Source organism: Malus sylvestris, chromosome 11 (genome assembly GCF_916048215.2).
Source record: "Malus sylvestris chromosome 11, drMalSylv7.2, whole genome shotgun sequence".
Taxonomy (NCBI): domain Eukaryota; kingdom Viridiplantae; phylum Streptophyta; class Magnoliopsida; order Rosales; family Rosaceae; genus Malus; species Malus sylvestris.
Window position 1 is genome coordinate 5,225,130 of NC_062270.1, and position 23,086 is coordinate 5,248,215.

Genomic DNA, 23,086 nt, shown 5'->3' on the forward strand with positions numbered 1-23,086 from the left:
AATGTAAACTTGAAAAGTAATTTTTTTTGTTGGAAATTTGAAAAGTAACATTAAGAAAACTAAAAAGTAATGCTAGGCAGATTAAACTAGCAAACTAAATGATGTGTCACTAATAAAAATAAATAAACACGTTAATCAATAGTTAATAATAATTCAATTATTAACTTTCATTTTAATTTATTAAATTTAGTCAACAAATGTAGTCACCATAACATTACCCAAAACTAAAATGGATCCACCTCTTCTTCTTATCCAGCAACCTTAGATCCCAATAGGTTGACGGAGAACAACACCACGTACCTCTCCACTGGAAACTCCCACCTCGATCACTTCGTCAACATCGTGACGAGAAGCTCCCGCAAGCCTGGGCCTACAAGGTGCGGAGGACCCAACGGGTGGAGTGGAGGAAAAGGAAAAGGAAAATAAAATATTAAAGAGAAAAACCTTTAGTATATCCATTCTCGGTACAATTAAATAAGAAAAGCGTTTCTAAGAGCAGTAGATAAGCAACACCTATCCCAAATATGGAACCGGATCCTCTCCGGATCCAAGAGATCTGAGTACACTAATTAATGCATATAGGCTATTGAAATTAGATCAAACGACTACAAACAGAGAGATTATCTGAAAGTTATAATAATTGTAGTTGTTGGATCAAATTTCAATTGTCTGGATACATTGATTAGTGGGCACATATCTTTTTGAATCCGGAGGGGATCCAGTTCCCCCAATTATGAATATCTTGAATACAATATCTTAAGTTTATAATATTTTTTTTAGTACATATAACACAACCGAACCCAAATCACCAACACAATCTCTCCACTCAGAAGCATCTCCACGAGCCACCCAAAAAACCCTAACACAACTACTTTTCACCGCAGCAGCAATTTCATCCATTTGGGATTTCGAAACTGATCGGAAACTTCCCCTGGAGATGTACAAAACTGACTTTTTGGGTTGAGAATCTAGCCAATGCAGATAATCGATGTCGTTTTGATTAGTGGGAAGAGTTTTTGAAAGTTCAAAGTGAGGTATGGATGGGCCAGTAGGGTAGATAGGGAAAGCAAACGTGGCTTTGAAGGCTTCAAAGACTTGCGGATCAAGCTCGTAGACTGAAGTGAACAAAAGATACTGTGCTTTCTCTACTACTTGAGCAACTGCTTCAAGGGCCTTGGGGACGACATTTTGATGGTCTGCAAAAAACGCTGGAGATAGATCTGCAAGCTTGTGGTGCTGACTCCAGGAATGTATTCTACCATCTCATCTCCACGTTCTGCAATTTTCACATAACATTTTACGTCGTGCAACATTATTATATTGTATATTAACCAAGAAAAAATGTTTTTTCTTTTACAAAACCTTAAAATTTAAGATCCTCAAAATTATAGAGCATGCATATAAGAAAAGTATCTGCTATGTAAGTATTACAGTTGAGAATAACTAAATTAAATAATACAAATTGTTCATAAGAATGTCTTAAGCTCGCAAATACATCTACTTGTTTATAAATTAGAGAATGGCTGTACGCAATTTTTTTCAAACTGATACAATTATTTCTGGCATATGAATAAAATATTAAGTGTCTTAAGTATATGAATAAAATAATATAAGAAAATATAACGAAAAATCCTTAAAAACTTTAGTTTTAATTAAAATGACAAAATAAAGGTATAAGCATGGTACCATGAGTGATTTTTCAAGGTAAAAATATTATTAACGTTAAATGTGAACAATACCATAAGTATTTCATTAATATTTCCTAAAATATAATATATTGTCTTAAGCTAAGGAAGAATCTAATGTTTTTTTAAAGGGGTATAATTGGTGATGAATCACAATTATTCACCTATTTAGATTCAAAGAAAGTAAAAATTACATCTTATTTTTAATTACGATCAAATAAATTCACAACTTACAAATTAAAGACCATGGCATATAAAATTCATATGGTCATGGTCAATTTTGAGCTTTCAAGTGCAAAATTGTTAATAAAGCACAAATTCATCTCAGAAGTCTCTAACACCTCCCGATAATACAGGCCACGTGCTTTATCCTTTTGGCAAGTGGCATGTGACAAATTACCAACTTGGAAGACAAAAAAGCATTTAATATTTCAGGGTTCGTAATCATTCTCAGTTATACGCATCAAAATCTTTCGCGCAACTGTGCTCGAAGGGTATGACGTTGGGTATGGTGGCTAATCGGATGTTGTCGGGTTTTGGGTCGGATTCAATGAACCCGTGCCACTCTTCGGTGATGACGAAGGTGATGAGGAGTTGAGGGTTTTTTGAAGATAGTAGCTTGCAGAGGTTCATCATGGGGTTGATGTGGCCTCTTCCCAGATAAGGCAAAGCCACCACGTGGTAGACTGTGATTGTCTCAACTTTCGCTGTGCCTATTTCTCCCTTGTTTGAAAACTTTGAAGCTTTGAAGCTATTGCTATCCCTTCTCCTATATAATCTAAATTACATATTAATAGAACTCTCATTGTTAATCAAAATTTTATAAAATTACTAATTTAATTCTCTAATTAAAATTGAACATGAATAAGAAATATGGGCAGAAATGTAATCTTCCACAACCAAAATTTTGTTTTTTTTAAAGCCTCACATACATGTGATTCTAATATATCTCTAATAAAAATTAAAAATTAAAATAATAAAATAAAAAATAAAGCTCTCTCTCCTCGCTCACTCTCTTCCTCTCTCCTTCTACTTAAAAATAAACACTCACACACACACACACACTTTGTGTGCGGCCATATACTAGTATATAATAAGGAAAAATAATGAAAAAAATTTTAAAATTGTGAATTTTAACTAAAAATTTTGTAATAATTTTATTTAATAATAAGGGAAGAGGTTCCTCTTCAGATCCTCTTTGTGGGGATCCGGAGGATCAATCAATCGTGTCTATTCATCGTACATCGTGCGGTTAAAATAATCTTAAATTTTAATTTAAAATTGAATATAAATAGTATTTAACAAAAACTGATCGCATGATGTACGATAAACGGATACGATTGATTGATCCTCGGTTCCCACAAAGAGGATTTGAAGAGGATCCTTGTCCGTTAATAAGGACAAGATAGAAAAATAGAAAGAAAAAAAAAACCAAAATAAAGGTGCGTGTAAGGAACTTCAGGCCAAGAAGACTTCTTCCAAAATAGTGTCAGATAAAGGCATGCCAACTTGTATTCAGTTTCAGAAATAGTGTCCTTGTTCTGCTTTAGAAATTAGTGTAGTACCTATGTAGTTTCTGAAATAATTAGCGTTTAATTTTCAGAAATAGTGTTCAGTTTCAGAAATAATATAGTACCGTTTAGTTATAAAAATAGTGTAATACTGTTCAGTTTTAGAAATAGTGTGTGTGATGGACGCAAGCGCGTCATTTTTTTTCTTGTATTACTATATTGAACTTTTGTTATTTTCATTAAAATTTAAGTTTTTTTTTATTAAATAAAGTTATAAAATGATTTTTTGCTAAAATAAACTTAGACGATACCTATATATATGCAAATAGAATAGGGAGCTGCTTATGAAACTCCTTGAAAGACAAAAATACCCCCATTGCCTCCGTCAGCATTACAAAAGCGTGTAAAAATGATTCTCCTCAGCAGGTCATTGAAGTCTTCAACAATATAGCCAATGGCAGACATAATAATGGTAGAATCCTTTAGTGCTGAGACGATTTGAAGCAAATTCGACTATCAATAGACATTTACCCAAGAAATTTTTACGTACATATAACACAACCAAACTGCAAAAAGAAAATAAACTCCTCACTCATATTGATACCTCTAGTTATAAGTTGAATATAACAATTGTATTGAAACGCAAGCAATCGTGTCTAAGAGCTACCACATTCATCAGCTTAATGGCAATTATATCCTTGTGAAATATCCTTAATAAAAGCATCAAGGTTTCTATCAGATGAGCCACCATTAGCAATTGCACCTCGACAAATCTCTTGAAGTTGTTTAGCTCTTTCCCTCAAATCTTTCCCTCCCTCGCTTTCCACATCCATAAACTTCTTCACAATTTCTCCAATTTCCTCGCTACTCACAAGAAGTTCGACCCCCGCCTTCTTCTTCACCCGGTATCCAATCCTCCAATCTTCCACAATCTGCTTACCGTTTGGAATTTGATCCCAAAATATAGGGAAAGTAAGAATTGGAAGACCAGCATAAACTGCTTCCAAAGTTGAATTCCAACCACAATGTGACCAAAACCCACCAATTGAATCGTGACACAACACCCTCAATTGGTCACACCAAGGCACCACCAAACCCAAATCACCAACAAAATCTCTCAACTCACAAGCATCTACACGAGCCACCCAAAAAACCCTAACACCACTACTTTTCACGCCAGCAACAATTTCATCCATTTGGGATTTCGAAACCGAGAGGAAACTTCCCATGGAGATGTACAAAACTGACTTTTTGGGTTGAGAATCTAGCCAATGCAGATAATCGATGTCGTTTTGATTAGTGGGAAGAGTTTTTGAAAGTTCAAAGTGAGGTATGGATGGGCCAATAGGGTAGATAGGGAAAGCAAACTTCGCTTTGAGGGCTTCAAAGACTTGTGGATCAAGCTCGTAGACTGAAGTGAACAAAAGATACTTTGCTTTCTCTGCTTCAGAAATTACTTCAATTGCCTTGTGGAGGACTTTTGGATCGTCTGTGAAAAAGATTGCGGGTAGATCTGCAATGCATGTGGTGCTGACTCCAGGAATGTATTCTACTATCTCATCTCCACGCTCTGTAATTTTCACATGATAATTTACGTCGTACAACATTATTATATTGTATATCAACCAAGAAAAAATGCTTTTTCTTCTACAAAACCATAAAATTTAAGAACATTGCACCAAAAAGCCTCGGTATACATATAAGAAAAGATATCATGCTATATTACAGTTGAGGATTACTAAATTAACCAAATACAAATTGTTCATAAGAATGTCTTAAGCTCGCAAATGCATCAAATTTATTCAAACTGATATAATTATTTCTGGTTACCTTACCAATTTTATGTTTTGCACTTATTAGACATAAGTGTCTTAAGTATATGAACAAATATAATATATTGTCTTCTGCTAAAGAAGAATCTAATGTATTTTTTCAAAAGGGAGACAATTGATGGCGAACTATTATTCATCTTTTTCGGGTTCGGAGGAGGTAGGAATTGCACCCTACCCGTAACCATGATTAAGCATATTCACAACTTATAAGTTAGAGATCAAGGCATTAAATTGATAAGGTCATGGTCAATTTTTTTTTCTTTTATTTTGTTGTTGAACAAACGATGTTATCTACATTGAGGGGAGGGGGTAAGCTTAGCCTCACAATAGACTAACGATAATGTGGTTCACATTTTCTTTTGGTGAGAATCGAACCTAAGACTTTTTACTTACAAATGAAGATAATTACTACTAAACTGTAGTATTAAATGGCAGGTCTTGGTCAATTTTGAGCCTTTTCTTTTTCTGTGTAAAATTGTTAATAAGGCAAATTCATCTCAAAAGTCTCTAACATCCCAATAATACGCCACATGCTCTGTCCTTTTGGCAGGTGGCAAGCGACAAATAACCAACTTGGAAGGAAAAATATGGGTAACACTATATAGACAAAATTTGTATATTAAATTTGCAAACTAAATGATGTGTCACTAATAAAAATCAAACACGTTACTCAAGACTTAAGTAATAATTTAATTATCAATTTTCATGTTATTTAGTTTACAAAATTTAGTCCAAAAAATTATTTTTCTTAGCATTGCTCGACCAAGAATAATTGGAGTGTGACAACTGATAAGACTGAGATGAGAGTCAATATGTTTGATGAGCACAATATAAGACCAGCAATATTTACAATTATTTTAATTTTGTAACTTCCGTTTGGAAATTGGAAATAAAAACATTCAACCATCTAATTATCCGTTTGGTAACATATTTATGGCGCTCTGGACTATTTAGATATTCCAGAGTTCGTGGTCAAATTTAGTTTCTATATTTTTATATTAAAAAGAATTTATTTAAATATTTAAAAATTAAAAATTTTGAATTATAAGATACTCTAAAGTAACTTTAGAAAATATTTGTGTTTTTATAGACTTTTAAAGTGGGAACCCATCTCTATATCTTTGTTGGTGTAATTAGTTAAGTCAGACGAGAGAAAACTTTCACTTCCGGTTTTGAAAGGATAAAATCCTATAAGCTCCTATCCAAAATTTTCTTTTGATAGTCCCATAGCTAAAGAAACCTACTTTCTTATGATTCCGATATTCATTTGAATATGAAATCCAATTTGAAAAATACATTAGTCAACTTTTTATTACTACCGAAGGCTTTGATACATTTTAAAATAGAGAAATTTCTACTTCTTATATTTTTTTTTATTAAAAATATTTGATTAAATATTTAATAGTTGAAATTTTGGAAGGATAGGAGCATACTAGAAAATACTCCAATAATGATCGTGGTAAAGTGGATACGCACCTGAGACATCAAGAGCGAAGTGGCCATTTTCTTTGAACAGCTCAAAGTGATGCAACACTGAGAACATCGTCGGCGACTGGGTCCAAAGCGAAGCCACCGGAATATTCCTCCTATTCCCGATCCTCAAAGCCCAAACAAGGAAGGTATCAGCAACTATGGCGGTCACCGGCTGCTCGAGCCCATCCATAAGCTGCTCAACCGGAGCTTCCAGCTTGGTCCACACAGCTTCCACAAACGCGGCAAAGTCTTTCGCGCGACCGTGCTCGGAGGGTATGACGTTGGGTATGGTGGCTAATCGGATGTTTTCGGGTTTCGGGTTTGATTCGATGAACCCGCGCCACTCTTCGGTGACGACGAAGGTGATGAAGAGTTGAGGGTTTTTTGAAGATAGTTGCTTGCAGAGGTTCATCATGGGGTTGATGTGCCCTCTTCCTGGATAGGGTAAAGCCACTAGGTGGCAGACGGTGATTGGCTCAACCTTCATTGTGCCCATTTCTCTTTTGTATGAAGTTTGAAGACTGAAGATTGGAGATTGAAGATATGAAGCCCTTGCCACCCATCTTATATATAATATGTAAGTAGACGGAAGGACAAAAATACCCTCAAGTGTTAGTTTAAAAAAAAAAATTATAGCAATGATCTTTTAATTTTACTCAATTAGAATAATGATTCCTCAATAAAAAATTTAATTAAAAATTTAATAATTAAAAATTTTGAATTATAAGATACTTTAAAGTAACTTAGGAAATACTCCAATAATAATGATCGCGGTTAAGTGTACACGCACCAGAGACATCAAGGGGGAAGTGGCCATTTTCTTTGAACAGCTCAAAGTGATGCAACATTGAGAACAACGTCGGCGACGGGGTCCAAAGCGAAGCCACGGGAATATTCCTTCTATTCCCGACCCTCAGTGCCCAAACAAGGAAGGTATCAGCAACTATGGCGGTCACCGGCGGCTCGAGCCCATCCAGAAGTTGCTCAACCGGAGCTTCCATCTTGGTCCACACAGCTTCCAAAAACGCGGCAAAATCTTTCGCGCGACCGTTCTCGGAGGGTATGACGTTGGGTATGGTGACTAATCGGATGTTGTCGAGTTTTCGGTCGGATTCGATGAACCCGTGCCACTCTTCGGTGACGACGAAGGTGATGAGGAGTAGAGGGTTTTTTGAAGATAGTAGCTTGCAGAGGTTCATCATGGGGTTGATGTGGCCTCTTCCCTGATAAGGCAAAGCCACCACGTGGCAGACTGATTGTCTCAACTTCCGCTGTGCCCATTTCTCCCTTGAAGATTGAAGACTGAAGATTGAAGCTTTGAAGCTATTGCTATCCCTTCTTATATATAATCTAAATTATATATTGATAGAACCTTAATTGTTAACCAAATCCTATAAAATTACTAATTTAATCCTTTAATTAAAACTGAACATGAATAGAAAATATGAATAGAAATGTAATTTCACACGATCAAAATTTTGTTATTTTTTTCAAAATCTCATCTACATGTGATTTTAACATATATCCAATAAAAAAATAAAAAATAAAAAATAAAATGAAGCTCTCACTCGTCTCCCACATTCTCACTCTTTTTTTTCTCTCCTTCTACTCTAAAAACAAAAACAAAACAAAAAAAAAAAGAAAAATTTCACACACACATGCTTTGTGTGTGACCATATACTAGTATATAATAAGGAAAACAAATGAAATAACTTTCAAAATTTTGAATTTTAACTAAAAATCTTGTAATAATTTTATTTGATAATAATAACAAGAGAGAAAAATAGAAAGAAAAAAAACAAAAATAAAGGTGCGTGCAAGGAACTTCAGGATCAAGCCCTTGAAGATCCATCCATCAAATGTTCATCAAGATCAAGCCCCAAAAGCCCTTGAAGATCTGTTCATCAACAGTTCTTCAAGATCAAGCCCAAAAGCCCTTGAAGATCCGTTCATCCATCAACCTTCAAAATCAAGCCCAAAGGGCCCCTTGAAGAAACTTCCAACCCTCCTTCAAGATCAAGCCCCGACGACCCTTGAAGAACTTCCCCAATTCAAGATCAAGCCCCGACGGCCCTTGAAGCACTTCCACCAATTCAAGATCAAGCCCCGACGACCCTTGAAGAAAGTGTTCATCATTCATCATCCGTTCATCCCTAAATCAAGCCCCGACGTCCCTTTGGGTCAACGACATCAACAAATCCGCACAACTATTCCTCCAAGATCAAGCCCCGACGACCCTTGGATCAACAACACAATCCACAAATTTACACATTACGAAGATCGAATCAGAGGCTAAATTTGTAGAAGAGATTGTAACCCCTAAATCCTTAATACAAATATTATTTTGTACACGTGTTCTTGTCTCGTTCATCGCAGGAATTTCCGTGTTCACAAGATCATTTGAATGTCAATGATATTAGCTGTACAAAATAAGGCGGGTAAAAATCCTATAAGTAGACCAGATATATTTTCAAATTTTTGCAGTGGATGCCAAGTATTTTTCGTTTTCTGTGGACCATGCTAAGATGCAAAGTATAACCGGTCACCTATTTTTACTTCTCACACACAATTTGTAAATTTTTGTCCTTTGATTTTTTTCAATACATTCGATATAACAATCGAAAATTGAGAAGAGTGTTTAAAAAGTTATATAGGCAAAAACTTGCTTCAACATAAAACCTGAGTAGACAAAAATTTTAGCGTAGGCAAATTACTAATCAAACCCTTTTTTATTTGATGAGCTACGAGGCAAAAACTTCGTAGGTAAATTTGCCTACTCTCTCAAAGTAGGCAATATTACCTCACATTCTATTTTACAATAAAATACTCCATGTGGTCCTTCAATTAGGTTGTGTTATTTACAGTTTTGCCAAGTTTAAACAAAAAAAAAAATTATATGATATCTATTTGATTTGCCTAATTTATTGGAGTCGTGACCAAAGTTTTTCATAAAGCAAATGAATAGGCAACTTTATTTGCCTAAACCATTCGAGATGCCCTTAACTGTGTACGGCTGAGGGGAGATTTCATTCGAAATATTTCATGCTTTTCAGACTTGTCTAGGGACCCACAAGTTTTGACACAATGAGTATGGTTTTGTGACAAATTAGTATAAGAGGCGTTGTAATTTTCATGATGTTGTAGTCGTATAAGAGTTTACTATAGTTGTCTGTTTGAGCAAATTTACTCTAGATTATTTTCTTGGTCATCAGAGCATTATACTCAATTGACACCTCTGTATTTGTTTGAATTGATTAATAAAATACAAGATTATCGCTCTTGTCAAAACAAGAAATAGTTTAAAAATAGCTTAGCCACCAAAGAGAAAAACAGAATGTCGGGCCTGCCCTTGACCCAGTGGCGAAGCCAGGAATTGACTGGGGGAGGGGCGAAACTTATCAAACCAACCGATGATAAAACATCTTTTGTCGCTAACTCTTCTTGGCATGATGTGGTCTCTAGGTTGACAATGATCATTTTGGAGATAGTGTCTACGAATTGCTTCACGATAATTAGGTAGATAATCAAGCATTCGACGTCTATGTCCATGATCTTCAGGAAGATTAGCCAAAATTTCATCTATCTCAGTGACCTCACTTTGTTGTGAACTACTCGGAATACTTGAAGGATGACTTCTTGGAATATTTGAAGGAGGAGGAGGAGGACCACTTTGAATATTTGAAGGAGAAGGACTACCTCAAATGTTTGAAGGAGGATTTAAGCATTGCTTTTTATAATATTGTTCCATTACGTAACTGTAAAATGGAGAGGAAAAAAAATTCTTACACTCTTAATCCTAGAGTAGACTATACTAATATGCATCATAATTAATCCAACCAACAATTCAATTAAGCAATACCAATAGCATACAAATTATTCAATAAATAAATATTCAATTCAACTAATCATATGAAATAATCAAGAATTCAAATTTTAATTTTCACCCAAAAAATTAATTTTAATTTCACATAAAAAAATCATAGAATCAGATCAATAATCAATAATCATATTAGTGCATTACCATAAAATTCTATGCCAATCAAACAAAATGTGTATTAAATAATTAATTAAGGTTAATGATTGTAAATTTGAGAATTAAATAAAACTACCTTAGAAGGCTGAAGCCGATGGCTCATCTGCTGGATAAGTGTAGAGTGGCTAGAGCCTGGAAGAAGGTTGACAACTCAATTCGAATTAAAAAATATTTCTTTTTGTTGCTAATGGGACTTTGGGGGGTAGCTTTGCTGTGCTCTCTGGCAGAAAGGTTGAAAAACAAAAGGGGGCGTGTCCTGCACTGAGGTCTTAGAGGGATTAAGAGTGAAAGGGGGACACGGGGTCCCCCCAATATATATTTTTTTATTTTGAAACCTACGAAACGGTGCCGTTTCAATTACTTTAAAAAAAAAAAAATTAAAACGCAGACACTCAGTCTGCTGTGCGCACCAGACATCACCGAAGCAGGGAGCACTGAACCACTGAACCAATGGGTTTTCCGGCAAGGGGAGGGGCTGACCCAGATATCCAGTCCAGTTTTCCGGTGAGGGGAGTGGCGACCGCCACTCCTCGCCCTCACGTGGCTTCGCCAGTGCCTTGACCAGAGCACTTTCGCCCATTTTGCCAAGGCAGTGGCAAGGGGAGGGCAATAGAAGTTAATATTTGCTCTAAATAATAAGTGAAAATTTTTGTTGGCACTCCAACAATCTCGTTTTACATTTTAAATTTTTTATAATTAGAAAAAAATAAAATAAAACACTTTTGAGACAAAAAAAAAAAGAAGAGATTTTAACATGCTAATAACAGTTCCCCAATAATTTTGTTCAATTCAACTCGTTTTAGTCATTGTCATGGCGATTATTATTTACAAAGAGATATTTTAGTTTTTTTTTTTTTTTTTTCACACATGATTGCGTGAAACTTTAATTTTCCAAATTAAACTATGCAGCTGTTTGGCCAAGTTCAATTTGAACTCTCTTCCTTTTGGCAAAAGCTGATAGAAATACAGTTTCTCCTCCTTTCGGCTTATGCACGTGGGCTTTTGTCATCTAAGAAAAAAATAAAAATAAATGCTTTCCCCGGAGGGAGCAGCGCGGACAAGACTTGCCTTGCACCAAATCGGGCAGAGTAGGGCTCACTGATTCCCAGGTAATTTAAGTACCCATGGAGCTCCTTTCTTCCATTTGGGGAAATTCAACTCTCATGTTCTTGGGTTTTTTCATCTCTTTTCTTCCATGTTTCTTCTGTCTTAAATCTTCTTCTAGTTGTAATTGCTCTCTAAGTAGTAAATATAAATCATTTGAATGTCACTAACACTAATTGTACAAAATAAGACGGGTAAAATCATGTAAGTAGATAATTTGAATGTTAGTAATATTAGTTGTACAAAATGAGATGGGTAAAAATTATGTAAGAAGACATATTTTGTTAAGATACTATTTTTTATTATTTGAATGGTGAACATATATCTTTGATTCCATCACGAGGATTGATGAAGAATAAAAATTAATACATAAAACTCAACCTGATTTGTTTTCAAACAAACGATGGTCTTTCAATAGAATTACATTGTCACACCCAATAATACAAATCATGAACTCAATGATGATGCCCTTGGGAAATATCTTTGATAAAAGCTTCAAGGTTAGTGTCCGATGAGCCACCTTTAGCAATTGCTTCTTGACAAGTCTTCTGAAGTTGTTTTGCTCTTTTCCTCATCTTTTTCCCCTCATTGCTTTCCAAATCCATAAATCTCCTCACAAGTTGTGCAATTTCCTCTCTAGTCACAAGATGTTCAGCCCCCTCATTCTTCTTCACTCTATATCCAATCTTCCAGTCGTCCACAATTTGCCTACTATTGGGGACTTGGTCCCAGAATATAGGGCAAGTAAGAACAGGAAGACCAGCATAAACAGCTTCAATAGTGGAACTCCACCCACAATGTGACCAGAACCCGCCAATCGAATCGTGACAGAACACCCTCAATTGGTCACACCAAGGTACCACCAAACCCACATCACCAACACTTTCTTTCAACCTAGACGCATCTCCACGAGCCACCCACAAAAACCTAACACCACTGTCCCTCACCCCAAAAACAAGTTCATCCATTTGGGTTTGTGATACCGAGAGGAAGCTTCCCATGGAGATGTACAAGACTGAGGCTTTAGGTTGAGAATCTAGCCAATGCAAATAACTGAGGCCATCGTGAAGAATGGAAGAGCTTTCTGAAAGCTGAAAGTATGGAATGGTTGGACCAATAGGATAGACAGGTATCGGAAGTTTGGCTTTTAAGTTATCGAACACTTGGGACTCAAGCTCATAGATTGAAGTGGATAAGATATATTGTGCTTTGTACATGCTTGAAATAGTTTCCATGGCTCTATGCAGGAGTTGGCGATCGTTTCCATAGAGAATTGTTGGAAGATCTGCTATTCGTGTGGTGGAAATTCCTGGAATGTAGTCTATTACCTCATCTCCACGCTCTATTGTACATTAGGCATAAAGAATCATTAAACCCAAAATAAATTTCAACACTACATATATGTTCGTCTATAGCATGAATCTAATTCATTCATAATAGTTATGTGATCGACTGACATGGAATATTTTTTTCATGCATGACTCACTTTGTTGTTCATTTATTTCCGACAAGTATCACACTATGCTTCTAATTTGCTTCTTATAACGGTAAGACACTATGACTTAAGGTACGTTTAGATGAGAAATTTTAAAATTTTAAGAGATTTAAGTATAACGAAGAAGAAATACAACATATAAAATTAGACATGACGAATTAAAAATGAATTTACATGAACATTACAAAAGTGTGTAAAAGTGATTTGTACTTGACACCTGTCAAGTAGTCATTTTCAAATTTATCTCACGTGTCTTTGTAACAAATTCAATGTTTCTTTTTTTCCGACAAATTAAGTAGAAAAATCGATGTTAGGGCAAGCATGAGTCATTTCAACTATTAATGCACGTGGGATCCAGAAGTTGACACCCACATGTAAATGTACGTTTCATAACAAGCAATATAGTCATTGATGATAATTCACTCACCTAACACATCAACAGGGAAGTGGCCGTTTTGCTTGAGTAGCTCAAAGTGATGGAACACCGTAAATACCGACGCCGACATAGGCCAAAACGAAGCCACCGGAATGTTCCTTCCGTTCCCCACCCTCACAGCCCAAACTAGGAACGGGTCAGCAACTATGACATTCACCGGTTGCTGGAGATCCCGTTCAAGCAGCAGCTGGTCGAATGGGCCCTCCAGCTCGGTGTTCACAGCTTCCACAAATCCCGGAAAGTTGGTTGCTCGAACGAGCTCCGAGGGTATCACGTTTGGTAGCGTGGAGAATCGGATGTTGTCCGGTTTCGCGTCGGAGCCGATGAATCCTTGCCACTCTTCGGTGATGACGAAGGTGATGAGAATGTCGGGTTTTTTTGAAGATAGTAATTTGCAGAAATTCATCATGGGATTGATATGGCCTCTGCCGGGATAGGGCAGAGCCATGACGTGGCAGACTGGCTTTCGTTCAAGTTTCACTGTACTCATTCTTTCCTGGGGAAAGATTGAAATATTGAAGTGTGCTAGTGCAAGGGTTGGTGTTGCACATATATAATAGGAAGCCGGTAGGGATCCCTATTTTTTTAATAAAAATAGAGATTGGTTGTGGGTTCCACATCATATCAAACTTTAATGATCCGATTCATTTATTTTTCAAGTTGTACCTCATAGATCATCTTTGCAAAATATTAATCAAATCAGAAATATTTAAGACATCTAATTGAGTTCAAAGAAATAAACGAATACTTTGTTATATAAAAAACAATGAAATTTGATCTTGATAATTAAATAGGCAAATGGTTTCGGATTGAATTGAATTTTTGAAATGATGATCTATGAATCGAGACTTACAAAATAGATGATTCGGATCGTTAAAATTCGATGTAGAGTGAGCCCCACACCTAATCTTCATTTTTTTTTTCAAAAAATGAGAATCCCTTTGCATAAAGGGTCTGTATATATATAAGATAATTGGACCAATGAACCATGAATTATAGCTTAATTTAGAACTACGAATCCATAAGCATTGATCCCTGAACTTGTTATAATGTAAAACAATTGTCCATTTAGCTAACTATATTAACACTGTCAATATTTTGCAGCTTTAAACCCATTATTTTGGTTTAAGTTATAACATAACTAGCCAAAATAACCATTGCTCCATATTATAACAAGTTCAACAACTAATACACACAAATTTTAGTCCAGAGACCAAAGCTTTAATTGGACTAAAGTTCAGAGACCATGAAAGAAGCATCAAGAATAAATACAGAGATTGTAAAGTTGTTGGGATTTAGGTCATGTGAAAGAGATGTGAACATATTTGTCTCATACATATTTGTGGTGGGCAATGAAACCAAATAATGTACAGCAACAATTGCCTTAATACTTCTTCCTTTATTCTTTTTAATTCACGATGTGAATTTATTATCTCTTGCAACAAAGTAGAAAGTAAGGTCACTAGACTATATTGTCATTAACAATGCTTCTCATAGCTTGATAGGTCACTTATAAATGCTTGAATATTGGAATAAGACGAGCCACCCTTTCGAACTGCTTGCCGACAAATATCCCGAATCTCTCTTGCTTGCCTCCTAATGTCTTTCCCTTCCTCACTTTCCAAATCCATAAACCTTTTAACAATTCCTTTAATTTCCTCTCTAGTCACCAAAATTTCTTCTTCTCCCATACCCTTCTTCACCTTCCACCCTATCTTCCAATCCTCCACAATCATCTTACTATTGGGCACTTGGTCCCAATAAATAGGAAAGGTCAACATCGGAAGGCCGGCAAAAACAGCTTCCGAGGTCGAATTCCAACCACAATGAGATCAAAACCCTCCAATACAAGAGTGACACAACACTCTCAATTGGTCACACCAAGGCACCACAATCCCCATCTCACCACACTTCTCTTGCAACTCCAAAGCTTCAGCACGTGCCGCCCAAAAGAATCGGACCCCACTCTCTCTCAAGCCACGTGCGATTTCCTCCATTTGGGCTTTGGAAGCTGAATGCAAACTCCCTTGCGATATGTACAAAACCGACCCTCTTGGTTGCTTATCTAACCAATCAAAATATTGGGACTCGTTGGGCTTAGGTTGGGCCTCAATGGGCCTTATTTGGGCCTTCACCTTGAAATGAGGTATTAAGGGCCCAATGTGGTAAACAGGAATCGAAAGTTTCTCTCTCAAAGCGTCGATAACTTGGGCTTCAAGCTCGTACACCGAAGGCAGCAGAAGCCAACGTGCTTTGGGCAGACTTGAAATTGCTTCTAGTATTCGATCCAAGATGTTAATCCCTTTGCCATAGAAACACGTGGGAAGGTCTGCCACACGTGTAGAAGGAAGTCCAGGGATGTAGTCTACGTGCTCTTTTTCTCTTTCTACAAAAAAAAAATAAAAGGAAAACTAATAAAAAAATATTTGAAAACTTTGAGTTTTAACGATAAAGACAAAATAAAGGGTAAAATGAATAGTACCAATTTTGATTTTTTAGTGTAAAAAAATGGTTTTTTTTGTTAAAGTGAACAGTATCAGAAACATTTCGTTAAAGTTCTCAAAAAGAAAAGACCAACTGTTATAAATAGGACATATGGTTTGCAACAAACGTTAAATTCAGTCGTATTGGCAACCCGATTCGATTTGATTTTTTCAATAGATTATCCAAATTAAAAAAAAAAAAATCAGACCAAACAATATGTTTTAATCGATTTGTTTTTCCCTCCTTTCTCACCTCCCTTTTTTATCCCTACTTTTCTCATATGTTAAGCAAAAAACGTGAATATTAAAAACTAAAAACTAAATAGTTATCAAACAGACCTAAAAATGCAAATTTGGTTAGTTTTGGTTTTAATTCACAACAAAAATAAGCCACAATGCTTAAATTGAAATACAACATGACTGAATATGACATTTAGCAACAACAAAAAGTGGAGGTAAAAATTTAAAAACTTACTGAGTTAGTGCTGTTATTTACGTACCTGCCAAATTTACCGGGAAATGTCGATGCTGGACGAGGAGATCGAAGAAATGAAAGACGGAGTAGACTGAAGCGGACATGGTCCAAAGAGAAGCCACCGGAATATTCCTCAGGTTCCCTATCTCAATCGACCACACAATGTGTGTGTCCGCAATCAAGGCAGTAACAGGCGGCTCGAGCCGGTCGAGGAGGTCTTCCACCGGGGCTCTTATTTTTCTCAAGACAGTTTCGTAGAAACTGGGTGAGTCGGCGCCTCGGCCGATCTCGGAGGGGATGACGTTGGGAATGGTGGCGAAGACTACGTTGTCGGGTTTCGGATCCGACCCTATGAATCCAAGCCACTCCTCGGTGACTATTAAGGTTACAAGGAGGTTGATGTTGCCATCGGCGGCGTTGAGGGAAGCGAGGGAGTTGCAGAGGCACATCATTGGGTTGATGTGGCCGCGGCTGGGTATCGGCAGCGCGACCACATGGTGTGTAATGGTTTGAGAGGAATTTGGGAAGTCCATCGGATGGGAAGGTGGAGACTGGAGAGTCCGAAGCTGCGAAGCAGAAGATAAAAAGAGGAGCGCAGGAAGAAGACTACTAACACAAAGCATTGTTTTCTAACCTGACATATATTTTAATGCAAATCTTTCTCAGCACAATCACAAAGCATCAAACTGTTTCGAACTTTTTATTTTATTCCAACAAAAAAATAACCTTTTTTTTATCAAATTATTATTATGGAAAAGATATTGAGGTAGAATATATCAAACATTACAAGCTTTAAAACATCTTCAAGAAAAGTTTTAAATTTATGTTAAACTAATAAGAGAACATTGTAGTCACTCGGTACTACGGTCTGGTGGTATTTCTCTTCACTTGGAAGTGAGAGGTCTTAGGTTTGAATCTCGTGGATGACGACTTCAATATCAAATTAGATTACCCATTATGTGGCTCAGCCGAACTCACCTTCCTCTTAGTATAAAAATATCAATGTACTCAAACAAAAAATAAGGGAACATTGTAAAAAACTATTTTAACTACTAAATTTAACTTTTTATGTCCAACAACACTCTTTATTCTAACAAATTTCAAATATTTTATTATTAATAATTCAAACTCAACCGCTCATACGAACACTGACGGAGCCAAGTTAAGGGTTGCCCTGGGCTGTAGCCTAGGTAGCTTTCGGTGAGAAATAAAATTTTACATTTAATTTTAATTGATTTTCGAATGTAGCCCACTAAATATTTAGTCACTAATCCGAATTCTCTAGGTTTAACTATATAAAATTATATAATACAGTTTACAAATCATCTTTTTTTCTTACATCATTTTTCTCATCGTTTCTTATACATGTACAAGTTTGGATTTGTTTAATTACAAATTTTTTTGGCTCACCTTGTGATTTTTTTTAAGCTAGTTGATACTAGGAAAAATACAGTATCAAGTTTCTTTATTTATATACATGTACAAGTTTGGATTTGTTTAATTACAAAATTTTTGGCTCACCTTGTGATTTTTTTTAAGCTAGCTGATACTCTGAAAAATACAGTATCAAGTTTCTTTATTTATAAAGATTTAAATTTTTAAGCTAGCCCATCCGGTAAAAAATTCCTAGCTCCGCCATTGCATACGAAGATAAAAAGGTGGGGTACAACTTAAGGAAATTAGCCACGCTTTGGTTAATGTCAATCCTCCATGGGATAAAGAGGAAATAAGAATGAAAAAGCGTAGGATAATGGTTCAGAGGTAGAATCGCAATTGAATTGCAATTCGCTTTATGGTTGCATGGATGCATCTGGACAACAAGGTTGGAAAATGGAGTCTTTTGATTAGAAAGCATCACTTTGGCATCATCGCGTGGTCTCTCATTTGGGATTATTTGATGTGGAAATATATGGCTTTGTCAGGAGTCTCAGGACCCACCCCTATAATATAAGAGGGTTTACAATGTAGAAAGCCCCATTCCACTCAATAAAGAATTTAGATGTTCTACGTGAAATCATTCTCATAACTCTGAGAAAAATACTAATATCCTAATCCCTCCTTGAGCACTTCAGTTTGGTTGAACATCACTAGGTTGACAACTAACACCATACCTTTGAACTAATCATGGGAGTACCTTCAACTCGGTTGAACAACACTATTTTTGGTTTAGTTGGTTATCTATGTCTTAGCAGGTGAAGGGTCCTTGATTCTTTTGCCGAAAGACGTCACTTCATTAGCTTTCCTAGAGAAGTGAGGTGTTCTAGCTATGATCGGTTACTCGCAAATACATTTCAGAGTTCGGCATTCAGATAACTGAACAACTTTCACAATAAAGATACTAATTTCATTTGAGTATCTTTGCTCCTACAACCTAATACTGATTTGGCGCACTTTGCAGTGAATGAAGTAACATTGTCTTCAGGTTCTATAACCCTAGGCCAAGAGTATTCCTTTCTCAAACAAAGTCCTTAAATGCAAAAGTCAGCAGCGCGTTCAACACCACCACCATATCCACTCACTAGCCCGATCAACCTCGGCCACGAGTTGGCACGCCGACATTCACAAGAAAGATGTAGTTAGCTTAATAGTTGCTCGCCATGCACACCGCATAGGTTGTAATTTTTAGGGTCAACCATTTGGCACGCCTGGTTAGATTTACTGCTAAAACTACGAAGTTCATATGATATATCGAGATTTCCATTCAGCTCAATTAAACCGATTGGATGAGATCCAAGATCAACTTGAGAAATGCATTCAAAAGTGTGAGGAGAATAAAAAAAGCATAGTAAATGCAAAAAATTCTTGATGCCCATGAAGAAATGTGAAAATCCTTCACTCATACGTTGAAAATGAAAGCTCCAATTATCCGAAGAATAATGGGTAAAAGAGGACAGAGCCTACTTAGGGCTGGTTTGGTATTGCTGTGCTTTGAAAAAAAGCTGCTGTGAGAATAAGTGGCTGTGCTGTGAGAATAAGCGGCTGTGAAATAAATCAGCAGAGTGTTTGGTAAACTTTTTTGTAAAAGTGCTTTTGGAAAAAAAAAAACAGTCTGATAGTGGATCTTTTCATTAAAGGAGCACTGTAGTTCTATGTGCTTTGAAAAAAAACCAGTTTTCCAAAGCTACAAATTGCAGCTTCAGCTTTTTCCTTTGATTTCAGCTTATTCTCACAGCAGCTTACAAAATAAGCCATTTTTTTTAAGTTTACCAAACACCAAAAACACTCCCAGCTTTTTTTCATATGAGCTTTTTTTAAAATCACCTCAACCCCAAACTGGGGCTTAGTATGTGGCTAAATGACAAAGATTTTCCTTGCTTTCCTGTATACAAATAAATTCCATATGAAGTGTGGTTGGGATCAAAAGACTGAGAGGGGGAATTTTTCCTTCGACCCCCCATTCAAGCCTCTGCCAGAGAGGATTATCAATAAAGTTGGGCCACTTGTTCCTTCATCTGAAGAGGAAAATATGGTTGGCCTGGAAGAAAATATTCAAGTTTCTAAACTAAATAAAAAAATTAAGTAAGAAGATGATTTGTCAGGAGAGTACTGCAATGACGATTTAGGCCAAAACACAGCCTTAGACGCAAAACCCATGTAAATCGAAATGGTTATTGGAGATAAAGTTGATATGGAGCAACCCCTTTTGGATGAATTGTTCGAATTAAACGCCAAAACTGGCAGCAAAAACCGCTCCAAGAGGAGTAAATTGCTGAGTAGGAATGAACGAGCCCGTTGTCAAAATTTACAACACCAATGGTTAACGCCAAATTCTTATTAGATTGATCTTGTTAAAAAAAAAAAAAAAACTTATTAGATTGATTTATGTTAGCCGGTTGGCCCATTTCCCTTTATTAAAACACCTTGTTTTGTAGTTTTTGATAAGTGTGAATTTACCTCTTTCAATAAAAAAATATAAGCAAAAAAATTTAACATATCGGATGGAGTGACAAATCTCACGATATGTCAAATTGACACATAAACCATTAAATATAATTTGATGTTATTTGATATTTTTTTTGAAAATGCTCTTAGGTGTAGGCAAATGACTAGTCAAATCCATTTCGATGAGCTACATAAGCAAAAACTTTTTTCAAGAAAAAAACTGAGTGGGAAAAAATCTTAGTGGTAGGTAAATGACTAGTCAAATCCATTTTGATGAACTACGAGGCAAAAACTTGCTTCAACAGTGTAGACAAATTTTGCTTACTCCCTCAAAATACGTAATATTGCCTTACATTCTTTTTTACAATAATATACTCTTTGTGGCCCTTAAGTTAGGTTGTGTCATTATGTCTGTATTGATTTTGGTGTAGGATTGAAGAATAAGGTTTGGTTTTTATAAAAATATTTTTCTTATTCTCTGTGTTTTTACTTTCTTGTTTTTTCGGATTTTAAAACATAATTTTTTGACTTTTTTTTAACAGATGCTTGCATGAAGCTTTAATTTTCCAAGTTTAACTATGCAGCTGTTTGGCCAAGTTCAATTTGAACTCTACTCCTTATGGCTAAAGCTGATAAAAAAAAAATGCAATACTTGGATAAGACTTGCCTTTGCACCACTTATTACCTGGGAAGTTCAACTCCCATTTTCTTGAGTTTCTTTATTTTTCTTTTCTTCATGTGTCTCTCATTTGAAATCTTCTCGTTGCAATTGCTATCTAAGTACTAAATACCAATATTTTGGATGTTAGAAAAATTAGTTCTACAAAATAAGGTGGGCAAAAACCCTATAAGTATAATAGTGTTGTAGGCATAATTTATTGAACAATTATGGAGGTCATAGAAAGAGGGTGCGGCACAAAGAGAGAGAAGAGAGAGATGTGTAATTGTCAAGTGTGTGTAATTCCACCCCCATTGTGCCTTTATTTATAGTAGTATGGAAGGTTAAATCTTTACCCTAATATGATTATAACTTAAATAGGATAATATATAATCTAAGAGATATTCTAGATATGATAGGATTTACACAATAATATTCCTAATCTAAAATGACTACAACACTCCCTTTTAAGTGTGTAAATACTCAACTAAAATGGCGCATCAGGTCTTTAGTGATGAAGTAAGTTCTATTGATGAAGTCGACGGCACCATGAGCGAATGCAAGTCTCGAATGAACGGAATAATGCACAAAAAGTAAAACTCACAAAACCTCGCTATGGTAAAACCCAATATGGGATACAAACTCATAGACTAAGGAGAAAAGTGAGAAGTTGCATTAAGTTAAAACCATACGTCTTCTAGACACAAGTAGAAGAGCTCACAAGGGTATGACCAACCCAGGATAAGTGTATTGTCAAAACCTAGTTAGGGAGCAAAAATCCAGTAGGAAAAATGCTCATAATCGTAAGGAAAAAGAGTACATTAAGATCAAGTGAGTATACTTATGGATACTCCCCCTGAGTTTGACAGAACTTCCAAATAAGAACTAAAATCATTGCATATGATTAGTTAGGCATACAAATTCCTCAGACAAACTTCTGAAAAGTTGACTTTGGCATTGACATCGTGTAGAGGTTAGCAAGGTTGTCTGGGATAGGGGTGGGCACGGGTCGGGAACAACATTTTCTAATATAGAAACCGAACCTAACCTAGCCTAGTTGAAACGGGCCGATTTGGGCCGGGTCCACGGGTCCTTTTTTTATGTTTATTATTAAAATAAAAAAATTAAAAAAACTAAAATTTGCACAAATTCACTACTAGTGCACATTGCAGTGTGCAAATTTTGCACAAATTCACTCCCTAGTCCCTACATAGATTCACATCCAATACAAACATTACAAAGTCCAACATCCAAGTACATAGATTAACAATACAATACATTCAAAATAACAACATTATATCGTCCAACATCGTTCGATACATTAGATCCGAAACATTCAAAATAACATTCAAGAGACATCTAAAGATCAAACTAACATACAAAATATCCGAGAGTCCAAGACATCCAAATTTCAAAGTCCAAAATCAAATAATCCAAAATAACATAAACATGACATCCGCAATAAATTCCAAATTAACATCCGAAACCACTTCCAACGTCCAAGTTCCAACAACATTCCTCGTTGAATGTAAGGAAAAATAGAATATAAACATGACATTTTTAACATCCAATAACATATTATCCTCATTGAATCATTGAAATTTAAAGTTTATTCATTTGAGTTTAAAATATTACCGCAATTTCTTTTCCTTTATTTGTTCGAGTTGTTTAAGGAGCTTCAATTTCAAGAACACTTGGTGAGATGGTTGAACTTGTAAATATAGTATTTGCTTTTCTTCTTTTATATTCTACAACAAATAACAAAAGAAGCACGTTAATTTTAAATGAATAGAAGAAGACAACAATTAATATAAAGTTATAAACCAAACTATACAAAACAAAATAATTACATTCTTCACACTCTTGATAAAATTCAAGCTCTGCCAAACTTACTTCATACTCAATATTGCTAATTTATTCACTTCTTAACCAGTTTTGGAGACATATCAATGACTCAACTGTTTGAGGAAGGAGAGATGATCTAAATGGGTCAATTACTCTTTTTCCTGCACTAAATAC

The 23,086-nt window shown here is 35.8% G+C and overlaps 3 protein-coding genes and 2 pseudogenes across 3 annotated transcripts; all 5 read right to left on the bottom strand.

Annotated features, from left to right (window-relative positions):
• Positions 1 to 358: 358 nt before the first annotated feature.
• Positions 359 to 6,498, bottom strand: LOC126590715 (UDP-glycosyltransferase 87A1-like; annotated as a pseudogene).
• LOC126590706 (UDP-glycosyltransferase 87A1-like) lies at positions 3,694 to 7,023 on the bottom strand. Its single transcript, XM_050256201.1, has 2 exons — positions 6,505 to 7,023; positions 3,694 to 4,766 (listed from the first exon to the last, which is right to left on the bottom strand). The coding sequence occupies exons 1-2, from the start codon at positions 6,995 to 6,997 to the stop codon at positions 3,877 to 3,879; spliced, it is 1,383 nt and encodes a 460-aa protein (XP_050112158.1). The 5' UTR covers positions 6,998 to 7,023; the 3' UTR covers positions 3,694 to 3,876.
• A 221-nt stretch (positions 7,024 to 7,244) lies between these two features.
• On the bottom strand, positions 7,245 to 7,789 carry LOC126590716 (UDP-glycosyltransferase 87A1-like). Its single transcript, XM_050256211.1, has one exon. The coding sequence runs from the start codon at positions 7,701 to 7,703 to the stop codon at positions 7,245 to 7,247; it is 459 nt and encodes a 152-aa protein (XP_050112168.1). The 5' UTR covers positions 7,704 to 7,789.
• Positions 7,790 to 11,917: 4,128 nt separating this feature from the next.
• On the bottom strand, positions 11,918 to 14,106 carry LOC126588276 (UDP-glycosyltransferase 87A1-like). Its single transcript, XM_050253356.1, has 2 exons — positions 13,561 to 14,106; positions 11,918 to 12,980 (listed from the first exon to the last, which is right to left on the bottom strand). The coding sequence occupies exons 1-2, from the start codon at positions 14,057 to 14,059 to the stop codon at positions 12,094 to 12,096; spliced, it is 1,386 nt and encodes a 461-aa protein (XP_050109313.1). The 5' UTR covers positions 14,060 to 14,106; the 3' UTR covers positions 11,918 to 12,093.
• Positions 14,107 to 14,869: 763 nt separating this feature from the next.
• Positions 14,870 to 17,165, bottom strand: LOC126590653 (UDP-glycosyltransferase 87A1-like; annotated as a pseudogene).
• Positions 17,166 to 23,086: the final 5,921 nt, after the last annotated feature.